The sequence below is a fragment of the Armigeres subalbatus genome, chromosome 2 (genome assembly GCF_024139115.2).
Source record: "Armigeres subalbatus isolate Guangzhou_Male chromosome 2, GZ_Asu_2, whole genome shotgun sequence".
NCBI lineage: Eukaryota > Metazoa > Arthropoda > Insecta > Diptera > Culicidae > Armigeres > Armigeres subalbatus.
The window spans coordinates 152889672-152902428 of record NC_085140.1 but is presented as its reverse complement, the minus strand read 5'-3'; the positions used below and the strand labels follow the sequence as shown (position 1 = coordinate 152902428).

At 43.1% G+C, this 12757-nt stretch overlaps 1 protein-coding gene across 12 annotated transcripts in view; it reads left to right on the top strand.

Annotated features, from left to right (window-relative positions):
- The window catches only part of LOC134211035 (poly(rC)-binding protein 3), a 413468-nt gene that overhangs the window by 60321 nt on the left and 340390 nt on the right, over positions 1-12757 (top strand). For 5 of the 12 annotated variants that reach the window (XM_062687577.1, XM_062687578.1, XM_062687576.1 and 2 more), the window contains exon 2: positions 4399-4967. In XM_062687577.1, coding sequence (XP_062543561.1) covers positions 4878-4967 — 90 coding nt within the window. In that variant the 5' untranslated portion in view covers positions 4399-4877. Of the gene's footprint in view, positions 1-4395; positions 4968-12757 lie in introns of all 12 variants that reach the window. The other 7 variants (XM_062687572.1, XM_062687573.1, XM_062687574.1 and 4 more) reach the window with 3 other exon arrangements.

Below are 12757 nucleotides of genomic sequence, written 5' to 3'. Positions count from 1 at the left end.
GGCCTCCTTCCAGAGGCTCAGAAGCCTCCTTCCAAGAGGCTCAGGAAGCCTCCTTCCAAGAGGCTCAGGAAGCCTCCTTCCAAGAGGCTCAGAAGCCTCCTTCCAAGAGGCTCAGGCCTCCTTCCAAGAGGCTCAGCCTCCTTCCAAGAGGCTCAGAAGCCTCCTTCCAAGAGGCTCAGGCCTCCTTCCAAGAGGAAGCCTTCTTTCAAGAGGCTCAGAGCCTTCTTTCAAGAGGCTCAGAAGCCTTCTTTCAAGAGGCTCAGAAGCCTTCTTTCAAGAGGCTCAGAAGCCCCCTTTCAAGAGGCTCCAGAAGCCTCCTTTCAAGAGGCTCAGGCCTCCTTTCAAGAGGCTCAGGAAGCCTCCTTTCAAGAGGCTCAGGCCTCCTTCAAGAGGCTCAGAAGCCTGCTTTCAAGAGGCTCAGCCTGCTTTCAAGAGGCTCAGGCCTGCTTTCAAGAGGCTCAGGAAGCCTGCTTTCAAGAGGCTCAGAAGCCTGCTTTCAAGAGGCTCAGGAAGCCTGCTTTCAAGAGGCTCAGAGCCTGCTTTCAAGAGGCTCAGAGCCTGCTTTCAAGAGGCTCAGAAGCCTGCTTTCAAGAGGCTCAGGCCTGCTTTCAAGAGGCTCAGGAAGCCTGCTTTCAAGAGGCTCAGGCCTGCTTTCAAGAGGCTCAGAAGCCTGCTTTCAAGAGGCTCAGGCCTGCTTTCAAGAGGCTCAGAAGCCTTCTTTCAAGAGGCTCAGAAGCCTTCTTTCAAGAGGCTCAGAGCCTCCTTTCAAGAGGCTCAGGCCTCCCTTTCAAGAGGCTCAGGCCTCCTTTCAAGAGGCTCTGAAGCATCATTTCAAGAGGCTCAGAAGCCTGCTTTCAAGAGGCTCAGAAGCCTGCTTCAAGAGGCTCAGCCTGCTTTCAAGAGGCTCAGGAAGCCTGCTTTCAAGAGGCTCAGCCTGCTTTCAAGAGGCTCCGGAAGCCTGCTTTCAAGAGGCTCAGCCTGCTTTCAAGAGGCTCAGAAGCCTGCTTTCAAGAGGCTCAGCCTGCTTTCAAGAGGCTCGGAAGCCTGCTTTCAAGAGGCTCAAGCCTGCTTTCAAGAGGCTCAAAGCCTGCTTTCAAGAGGCTCAGAAGCCTGCTTTCAAGAGGCTCAAGCCTGCTTTCAAGAGGCCTCGGAAGCCTCCTTTCAAGAGGCTCAGAAGCCTCCTTTCAAGAGGCTCGGAAGCCTCCTTTCAAGAGGCTCGGAAGCCTCCTTTCAAGAGGCTCGGAAGCCTCCTTTCAAGAGTCTCGTAAGCCTCCTATTAAGAGGCTCGGGGGTACCTCAATTAATGCAAAAGTTCGAAGGGATACCTCTCAAGAAAAAGGTTGAGAACCGCTGTCCTAGACCAACATTTGGAAAGGGCGTAACACCTAACATTTATTCTATCCCGTTATTTGTCTATGTATATAGCTTTAAATGTGGACGAGGAATAGGAAAGAATAAATCTAGAAATGATGTTGCGAAAATCAAAATCGTGAATTATTAACTAACTTTTGGGGAACGTCACTTTGCCAATTTTTCCTTCCAAGGGTGTTTTCATCCGGATCTGATGTCGTACGCTAGTTGTTATCTTCATTTATTCGACCTTCTGTTGTATCCAGTTCTGCTCCTTGGTGACTACTCCCACTATTCCAGGCTGCTCATTGCAACTTGTCGTTTATACTGTCATGGATCAATTCCCTTCATTGCTTGATTAGTTATGTTTTCGGTTCTGAATGTTTCTGCCATTTCGCGATCCAAGATTTTCCGTTTCTCGCACATTACAGACAATTGAGACGCTATGGTAAATCGCGATTGATTGCCGACGATCCACTGCTCGTAATAGCTGGGCAGGCAATAGACGATGCAATCCTTCCGACTGGGTACTTGTTTGTTCATAGGGAGCAGAATCGCGCAACTCTTGCATACCCCTCAGCTCCAATATGTGCCGTGATAAGAACATGATTTTTCACATCGTGGTCAGCATAGCATATAGACCAATTTGTTAGACAATTCGTAGGTCATCTATTTTCCATAGTTTGTGAGTTAAAGAAAGGTCAAGTTTGATGCTTTCGGTGGCTTTCACTTCATGCATTTTTGACTAGAAGAATTGATGTATTCGAACTAAATATTCTGAGCACATACTTCTAGATATTTTTTCTAGACTTTGTAGAGACTTCTATATCTAAAGACTTGCATGGAAAATCCATTATAAGTTTCTTCTAGAAAGTCTTCTTGCAATATCAACATCAGAAAAATTGGTAATTTTTGTAATATTTCTGTGTTTTTGGCTGACTTGCGTTTTTTTTTGAATATTCATCAGTTTTTCATCCCGAAATTACGAGATTTTCATGAACAATTAGTAAAGAATTGTTTTAGAGATGAACCTTTTAGAATTCTTCAGAAGAAATCATCTAATAGTCTATTTCATGAAGATTCTATACGAACTGCCCTGAAGAGGTCTTCAAAATCCGGAGACGAGCCAGCCTAGGGCTGAAAGTCTCCTTAATAAAGACAAAAAATATCTTCAGAAGTTTGTTCATCAGTCAAGACTTCCATAAAAATCATCCATCCCCCGAATATATTTTTATCAAAAATCACACCAATAATATGCTTTTTGTACAAAACAACCAACGATGATGTTCGATTTTATTTACTTCCACATTCGATACACTTCCACCACCTCCTCCTTTGAAACTTCTTCTTTAATCCGTTCGTGACTCCACGAAATACATCTCAACTAATCCCGCATCACTCCCGTGCGCTCTTTCCATCAATTACGAAGCTGTTTTTCTTTTCAAATCGAATCAGTGAAAAATAAAGTCGACTACCGTTCACGTACCTCCTCTCGCAAGACATTCAATACTCCGTGATTGAATTTGACAGGGTAGGTATCGGTTCCTTCGCGCGCAGCAGCACGTTCCACTCCAACGTCGAGATCCCCTCATTTTAATAATTCATTTCTAATTCAATTCCATTCGTTTTTTTTATTCGTCCCTTGTACCGCCGCCGCACACCGACCGTTTCCGGAGCGAGCAACCCAGGGACGGCAAAATTAGATTACATGTAATAATCTACACGAGTACACCGGCGGGGGGAGATCAAACGGCAAATATCACTTTACCTCATCACACGTAATATCATTTTCGCTCGAGCAATAGCTCGTCAATTTTGCTCCCCCGCAGCAGCTGTATTGTAATATAACGAATGGCAACAATAACAGCAACGGCGACCGGCAACCGAATCGAACAACTACTTTCCTCTCCGCTGTCACAAATTCTAGGCAGGGAACTATGGGGGAATAGCTGGGGAAAAATATGTTTTGTTCTGTCGTAGAATTGTTGTGGAATCATAAAGTTTCTGAATTATCTATAAGTAGTTAATTTTTAATTTTTTTGTGTCCTGATTTTTGTTTAGTCTTTATATGTCCTATTTTTGACCTGTTGTTCTCACAGTGCATCAACCGGCTGTGCCAGGTCCCTGGCGCAGCACTACACACTACCTCTCCAGTATCGACAACAACCCAACACTTCGCAACACTAACTGTTTGTTTTTCTTCTCCACTTACAGGCAATTGATACACTTCAGTGCGGTCCCAGTGGTGTGCGACGATACCGAACCAAACCTCACACCGGGAAAGACACGAGACTCGAACGATAAACCACGCGCGTGTGCTGCCCATACGTGTGTCTGTGTGCTTGTGTTCTTGTACCGCGGGCTGCCTGGTCCCCTCCCGGCAGAGGACTGTGCAAGAAGGATATCAAGATCCGTGATTTTGGTATTCATCCCACATCGACCTAATTGATTCGATGTGAGCTGAATTCCTTCTGGGGGCAAGACTTCGCACGAAATCCCACTACGTTCGGAAACTCGAATTTTGGCGACCTGTGTGCTGCAAGATTGTGGTCCCCCGTGTTGTGTTTTACGCGTAGCTACAGAGAAGATCACCACTTCGGAGGAACACTAATAGCAATTTGTCAGGGAAAAAATGGCACCAGCTCGAGTGCCAACATTATCCAGTGTTACATATCTTTGCTAGATATTCTGTCGGTCGATTTTTTTGTACATGAGAGGGAATACACGTTATTGATAGAAAGAAGATCTAGATTACGATTATCAAAATTGGGTTACCAAAGTGAATAATTAATTTTTATTACGTTCCTAAATTCATATATTCAAAAAATTATACACATCTAATAAAATTCAATCTATCAATACATCCTTTCATCAATTTACAAACTACTTCCAAATCACGCGTCTCCTTTCGCGTGTATTCCAATTGAATGAAATCTGTCGGTCGTTTGCACATTCCCAGGCTGAAGATTCTCGCGAAATAACCCCTCGTCGTCACAATAATGCTTCCCATTCCTTGAAAACTCACCTTTTCCCCCTCTTTCCCAGCAGGTCCTTCTTGAAAAGGTTCGATTCTTTCCTTGGCGTTTCTTAAAAGCGTTTTACTTTAACCTAATCCTTCGTCGCGTCGCGTCAGATATACAACTTTTCCCAAATATAACAACAACAACAATAACAACACACACACGCGAGTAGAAGAAGTACAACAGTGTGCAGTGTAACGGCGAAGTTCAGACAGAAAAAAAGAAAAGCAAAAGTGTACGACATTGAGTGAGCTACTGCTGCTGCCGGGCTGCGCTTTTTACACATCTCCAAATCCGACAAAAGAAAGCAATACGTAGTTAAGCCAACACCCGCGCCCGCGACCCGTAGATCCGTGCGCGACACCGAAGCTATCCGGTAAAAGTTTTCCAATTAATCAAGTTTTCGACCGAGAGCGGCAAGGCCCAAAGCCCGCGCGGCGAGTAAAACTGGAAATTCTATCGACGGCAGTCGCACCAGCAGCAACCATTACTTCAATCGCAGCAGCAATGGAGGAAGCCAAGGCCAAGCTCACCGAGATCAACCTGTCCGACGATCCGGCAGTGACGCTCACCATCCGGCTCATCATGCAGGGCAAGGTAGGTTGCACATTTGGGTGGGAATTGAAGGATCGGGTCCCGTTGTTTTTGGATCGCTATAATCAAATTTTAAAATGGCCCCATGGGAAGATCCATAATTTACCTAACGCAAAAATTTGCCATTTTTAACCCCCACTCCCCCCATATGTCACACTTTTTGTATGAATCAGCTAAAATTTTTGTATGGATTGTCACACTTCGGGCACCCCTCCCCCCTCTAAGCGTTACGTAATATATGGATGCTCCCCATCTTACATTTGTGATGTGATACACAGCTTTTAACTATTTACAAAAGAACGAATTCTACGAAACTTTGCCCTTTGTTACAAATTGTTTGATGAATATGATAAAATTAAACTGTATATGATTGCGTATCGCTCCCATGTTAAAAGTTAGTTATTGTGATAATTGTGATAGTTATCATGAGGGTAGCACGATGATACTTTTATGCCCAGGGAAGACGGGACAAATTTCAACCCAAAAATTTGCCTGAACCGGACCGGGAGTCGAAACCAGTCACCTTCAGCACGGCCTTGCTTTGTAGCCGCGCATCTTATCGCATGGCTAAGGATGGCCAAGTACTAAATTATCAAACATATATCCAGAATATCTGGTGCTTTAAATCACCGCTTATTATAAATGTTAATTTTATGTTTTTATTTAGATAAAACAAAAATCGTCAGATTTCAAGGTTCTACGGACAGGATAACTGCTGGTGTAGAACCTGCTATTAAATGGATCGGGACCTACATGTAAACATGGTCAGGATTTCTAGGAAAGCAAAAATGGAAAGGGTGCCAAAAATTAATGATTCTTCCGCTAATTAATTGAAAACCTTTCCTTGTTAACAGGGAAACGATTTTTTTTGTTTTGCTCTTGATGCAGTGGGATAAAGTGGATAAATGGATGCCGTTTTTATGTTTACACAGGGACCATTTATTTGATGTGCAAAGCTCGTTGGGGTATTTTTGTTGAAATAAGAAAGCCATTTTTACGGTTGTAATTTTGCTGGATAAAGTGAAGGGTTTTATTTAAGTGGTCAATTTCTCCTTTCTTCTTTTTAATGAATAATGGTTTCTTGTTCATCCGAATTTGGTAACATTGTTGGAAAACATAAACATAAGTTGGATTAGTACCGTCGTGAGGGGCTTCTTTTGACTCCAGGACTACTTTAGATTTTTGATTTTCTAAAAAATTAAACGAAAATACCAAATTTGAAATAGAAGTTTGCCAACGAACAAGACACCCGAATGGTGATAATGGCAAATTAGATAGTAATTTGCGTTATCATTCTCGTTTCAAAATGTCAAAAGAAGCCCCGCACGACGGTATAATTGACATTCCGGTGACAGCATGGTTGATCTTTTGTTTGGTTTCGGATACCATCGTGAAAAAACATTTTTGACTCTCTGAGTATGCTTGCATAAAAGGTATCAATTGAAGCATTGATCAGCGTAGAATGCCTTCAATTAATAATTGCGATAACTATAATAACAATCCAAAGTTCAGAGGCAGTTTGTGATGATTATGTACAGAATTCTATATTTCGTTTTCGTTCCATTTTGTAATAACTTGAAATTCCAATAATATTTGTAAGTAACAATATTTTTAGGAAATATTCCCTTCCATCGAGTAAAACACATCCTGCGGGAATTGAATTAGTTATTGGTCTGATGAATTTCCTATGGAAACTTCAAAGTTGTGTATGGAAATTTAAAAAAAATGTCAATGTAAATGTTGAATAATAAATATGAAAAAAACAACGTTTGGAAGATTTCCTTTGGAATTACAGAAAAAGGTAGTTTTCGTTTGGAATTACAGAAAAATTTACTTTAAAAATTCAGACGTTATTGGTGGGAAGTTAGACGATTTTCAAGTGGGTATTCACAAGATTTTTTTTTGAGAAAATAAAAAGAATTTCCCGTCAAAACTCACAAAAAAATCCTCAGAAAATTTAGACGAATTTTCATTGGATGATCAAGTAAATTTTCTGTGGAAATTCAGACGAATTTGCGATTGAATGATTTTCAGACCTCGTAGCAAGTCATTTTTAGTGACTTGGTCACTATTTTGAGTCTAGTCTCTAAAAGGCACTATTTGCATCCAAAAGTCACTATTTTTCAGAAAATGGTCACTAATGTCAATATTTTTTCATTGCCTTTTGTAAAATATTTCGGAATATAAATTATTTGTACCTACTATTATTATCAACCAAATCAAATGTGAATCTAGAAGCAATATTTAGGGGCTGGGCAAAATCCTCGGGACAGGAAATTTTTGTTATCAAAATTCAAATGACTAGGGGTAACGGCTCAAACCTTGGCCCATTATGCTACGGTTGAGCACATTTATCGTTATAAATCTGTATATATTGCATTTCCAACCAGAATTATTCCACCAGCCGGCTTGCTTACATTTGGTTTTGACGCCAAATAGCAAAAAACGACGATAAATGTCCGCAATATCTCATTAAAACCAGCGAAAGTCTCGAGAGAAATGGACAAAACGTCGGCATCCTTGTCCCTATCAGGTGGATAATTTTTCAGCCCACTTGGGACGAGTGATTGTTGATTTCGAACATACGAGAGATAAAACTAGGTTGCTGTTTATAGTACCAGTCATTTTGCTTGCGTTGAATAAAGGCAGCATGCAAACAAATAGAGAAAATCAAATCTCTTATTGAGCGTGAATTCTAATTGGTTGCATGTAAAATACTACCACACTGATTGTGAGAGTGCGTTTCAGAATCCCCCAATAGCACGCTTACCAAGGACATGCTAACGAAAATACTATTATATGAATCATTTATTTCCCAAATATTTACCATATTTGCAAGTGAAGAAGTTTAGAAAATTAAAACTGTATTAAAAACTGCAATTGCAAAAAGGCTACATGTTCTAGCCGTCATGTTGTGCCTTCAAACAAATTGCATACGTTAATTATTGGCTGCCGCATAATTTTGAGATTATCTGCTAGTTGAAACCATGGCAGTTGTGTTGCTCTCGCTTTCGCGATACTCTCAAAGAAACTTTTTTCCAAAACGTAACCAATGCTTTAGATGGGGATGATGCATAACACACTATTGAAGAAAGCCAATTGTAAAACTTATTCTAGGCAATTCTTTGCTTTGTACTATGTATAAACAGTTATAACTGTGCCAACTACCTGATATTATTACACAATTATTCATAAATACAATTATTGGATGCTTGTTTTTAACTCTGCCTGCATTGAAATTTCATGATTGGTACGTGCGTTTGATTCCACTCCTCTCTATATCGATCAGCTGCACGCTTAAAATCAATAACAGAGATGTGTTTGCTTCACACAAAACGGACCTAATACGGAACATCCCCTAGATGAGCGACAGTTAAACAGGCAAAAAAAGGCCTCGTACGGAAGTTCCTCCAGGAATTCCTTCGGAAGTTCCTTCGGGAATTTTTCCGGAAGTTCCTTCGAGAATTTTTCCGGAAGTTCCTTCGAGAATTCCTTCGGAAGTTCCTTCGGGAATTTCTTCGGAAGTTCCTTCGGGAATTCCTTCGGAAGTTCCTTCCGGAATTCCTTCGAAGTTTCTTCGAATTCCTTCGAAGTTCCTTCGAATTCCTTCGAAGTTCCTTCGAATTCCTTCGAAAGTTCCTTCGGGAATTCCTTCGAAGTTCCTTCGAAGATTCCTTCGAAGTTCCTTCGGGAATTCCTTCGAAGTTCCTTCGAATTCCTTCGAAACTCCTTCGAATTCCTTCGAAGTTCCTTCGGGAATTCCTTCGAAGTTCCTTCGAAATTGTTTCGGAAGTTCCTTCAAATTCCTTCGAATTCCTTCGGAAGTTCCTTTCAGAATTATTTCGAAGTTCCTTCCGGAATTCCTTCGGAAGTTCCTTCCGGAATTCCTTCGGAAGTTACTTCCGGAATTCCTTCGGAAGTTACTTCCGGAATTCCTTCGGAAGTTCCTTCCGGAATTCCTTCGGAAGTTCCTTCCGGAATTCCTTCGGAAGTTCCTTCCGGAATTCCTTCGGAAGTTCCTTCCGGAATTCCTTCGGAAGTTCCTTCCGGAATTCCTTCGGAAGTTCCTTCCGGAATTCCTTCGGAAGTTCCTTCCGGAATTCCTTCGGAAGTTCCTTCCGGAATTCCTCCGGAAGTTCCTTCCGGAATTCCTTCGGAAGTTCGTTCCGGAATTCCTTCGGAAGTTACTTCCGGAATTCCTTCGGAAGTTCCTTCCGCAATTCCTTCGGAAGTTCGTTCAGCAATTCCTTCGAAAGTTCCTTCGGGAATTCCTTCGGAAGTTCCTTCCGGAATTCCTTCGGAAGTTCCTCCCGGAATTCCTTCGGAAGTTCTTTCCGGAATTCCTTCGGAAGTTCCTTCCGGAATTCCTTCGGAAGTTCCTTCCGGAATTCCTTCGGAAGTTCCTTCATGAATTCCTTCGGAAGTTCCTTCCGGAATTCCTTCGGAAGTTCCTTCCGGAATTCCTTCGGAAGTTCCTTCCGGAATTCCTTCGGAAGTTCCTTCCGGAATTCCTTCGGAAGTTCCTTCCGGAATTCCTTCGGAAGTTCCTTCCGGAATTCCTTCGGAAGTTCCTTCCGGAAGTTCCTTCGGAAGTTCCTTCCGGAAGTTCCTTCGGAAGTTCCTTCCGGAAGTTCCTTCGGAAGTTCCTTCCGGAAGTTCCTTCCGGAATTCCTCCGGAATTCCTTAGGAAGTTCCTTTCGGAATTCCTTCGGAAGTTCCTTTCGAAATTCCTTCGGAAGTTCCTTTCGGAATTCCTTCGGAAGTTCCTTTCGGAATTCCTTCGGAAGTTCCTTTCGGAATTCCTTCGGAAGTTCCTTTCGGAATTCCTTCGGAAGTTCCTTTCGGAATTCCTTCGGAAGTTCCTTTCGGAATTCCTTCGGAAGTTCCTTTCGGAATTCCTTCGGAAGTTCCTTACGGAATTCCTTCGGAAGTTCCTTACGGAATTCCTTCGGAAGTTCCTTACGGAATTCCTTCGGAAGTTCCTTACGGAATTCCTTCGGAAGTTCCTTACGGAATTCCTTCGAAAGTTCCTTTCGGAATTCCTTCGGAAGTTCCTTCCGGAATTCCTTCGGAAGTTCCTTCCGGAATTCCTTCGGAAGTTCCTTCCGGAATTCCTTCGGAAGTTCCTTCCGGAATTCCTTCGGGAATTCCTTCGGAAGTTCCTTCGGGAATTCCTTCGGGAATTCCTTGGGAAGTTCCTTCGGGAATTCCTTGGGAAGTTCCTTCGGGAATTCCTTGGGAAGTTCCTTCGGGAATTCCTTGGGAAGTTCCTTCCGGAATTCCTTGGGAAGTTCCTTCGGGAATTCCTTCGGAAGTTCCTTCGGGAATTCCTTCGGAAATTCCTTCGGGAATTCCTTCGGAAGTTCCTTCGGAAGTTCCTTCGGGAATTCCTTCGGAAGTTCCTTCGGGAATTCCTTCGGAAGTTCCTTCGGAAGTTCCTTCGGGAATTCCTCCGGAAGTTCCTTCGGGAATTCCTCCGGAAGTTCCTTCGGGAATTCCTCCGGAAGTTCCTTCAATTCCTCCGGAAGTTCCTTCGAAATTCCTCCGAAGTTCCTTCAGAATTCCTCCGGAAGTTCCTTCAGAATTCCTCCGGAAGTTCCTTCGGAATTCCTCCGGAAGTTCCTTCAGGAATTCCTCCGAAGTTCCTGCGGAATTCCTCCGGAAGTTCCTGCGGAATTCCTCCGGAAGTTCCTGCAGGAATTCCTCCGGAAGTTCCTTCCGGAATTCCTTCGGAAGTTTCTTCAGGGAATTCCTCAGGAAGTTCCTTCAGAATTCCTCCGAAGTTCCTTCTGGAATTCCTCCGGAAGTTCCTTCAGAATTCCTCCGGAAGTTCCTTCGAATTCCTCCGGAAGTTCCTTCGAATTCCTCCGAAGTTCCTTCGAATTCCTCCGAAGTTCCTTCGGAAATTCCTCCGGAAGTTCCTTCAATACCTCCGAAGTTCCTTCGAATTCCTCCGAAGTTCCTTCGGAATTCCTCCGAAGTTCCTTCGAATTCCTCCGAAGTTCCTTCAGAATTCCTCCGGAAGTTCCTTCGAATTCCTCCGGAAGTTCCTTCGAATTCCTCCGGAAGTTCCTTCGAATTCCTCCGGAAGTTCCTTCGGGAATTCCTCCGAAGTTCCTTCGAATTCCTCCGGAAGTTCCTTCGAATTCCTCCGGAAGTTCCTTCGAATTCCTCCGGAAGTTCCTTCGGGAATTCCTCCGGAAGTTCCTTCGGGAATTCCTCCGGAAGTTCCTTCGGGAATTCCTCCGGAAGTTCCTTCGGGAATTCCTCCGGAAGTTCCTTCGGGAATTCCTTCGGAAGTTTCTTCGGAAATTCATCCGGAAGTTCCTTCGGGAATTCCTCCGGAAGTTCCTTCGGGAATTCCTCTGGAAGTTCCTTCAAGAATTCCTCCGGAAGTTCCTTCGGGAATGCCTCCGGAAGTTCCTTCGGGAATTCCTCCGGATGCTCCTCCGGGAATTCCTCCGGAAGTTCCTTCCGAAGAACTTCCGAAGGAATTATTCCCCTAAAGTGCTTTTTTGACCTTTCTTATGTGGTTTTTTAGTACATTTTACGATGCACGAGAAAGGCATCATCGCCGCTAGGTGGATTAATCTGTTTTTTTTTTAAATAGAATTCAGCTTTACAAATCATCCAAAATTCATTCTAAACGTTTTAAAAAATGTGTGATGCTATGATATTTGAGAAATTGATTGTCAGTCTTCTTCAAAAGTTTCATTAATATAATTTCTTCATCTCTGTATAGCGAATTGTCTACCTATGTAGAAAAGGAACTCAAACAAATTGTCACTCTCAGTGATCCCGAGCAGCACAATTCAAACAAAAATGGTTGCAGCAACTTAATTGTGACCAAAACTAGTCGCATATGAGTTTCAGTAACCTTCGTGGAACATGTGTGCTGCTAGGGATGGTATTCCATTTAACCTTTGAGATATGTTAAAAGCCTATTAGGATGATAAAAGAGATTTTCAACAAGCCTCTTTTGGCAGAAATGGCATCAATCATTGTTGTATTCAGATTACTTCAAACACCAGTGGACCTATGTTGTAATAACAAGTCAGTCTAATTGCCTAGCAGCTTCCTTCAAGCATATTCCCATTCGGTCTCCCCTCACCTATCGAATATCAACACCATGATGAAAGGGTCTGCAACATTCCCTGGCACTTGTATCAATGCGAAATTTTCTTCTTTTCATACGAACATCAATTTTCTTTTATAAACAACCTTGCGCAACACACAATCATCTCCAGGTTACATATTCCTATAACGTCCTATAGGATTTTTTTCTCTAAAAGACCGTCTATTCCGAACCAGTCGTCTGCCACGGATGATGAGGACCTCGTTGTCGTCGTCGTCATCGTCGTACTGATGTTGATGAAAAGAACCCCTCTCATAAATAAGTGAAATTGTCCTTGCTTTTGGGCATGACTCCCACTCGTCGTCGTTGAAGCGAAAGAAAAACTTCAACTTTGAAAAACCTTCACCTCTTCTGATCCCTCGTAGACGTTGTCGACGACGACGACGGAACTGCCGGTCGTCGCTGATGTCCCGGGGCTATTGCTTTCGCAACCCCTTCGGTAAACATTTCCTCGCCGCCGCCGCATTTTTTTTGTCCAACAAATGGGACGACCGCGCGCTTCCATCACTTTTCAGATGGTTCTCGCTTCAACATCTGCCAGCATACCCATTCTGCATCTGTCTATTCCTTTCCGGGACAGGACGAGGAATGTGACCGAAGAAGGGGAAAGCTCAAGTGTCCTATCACATCGTAGCCAACGCCCCCAGGACAGTTTGAC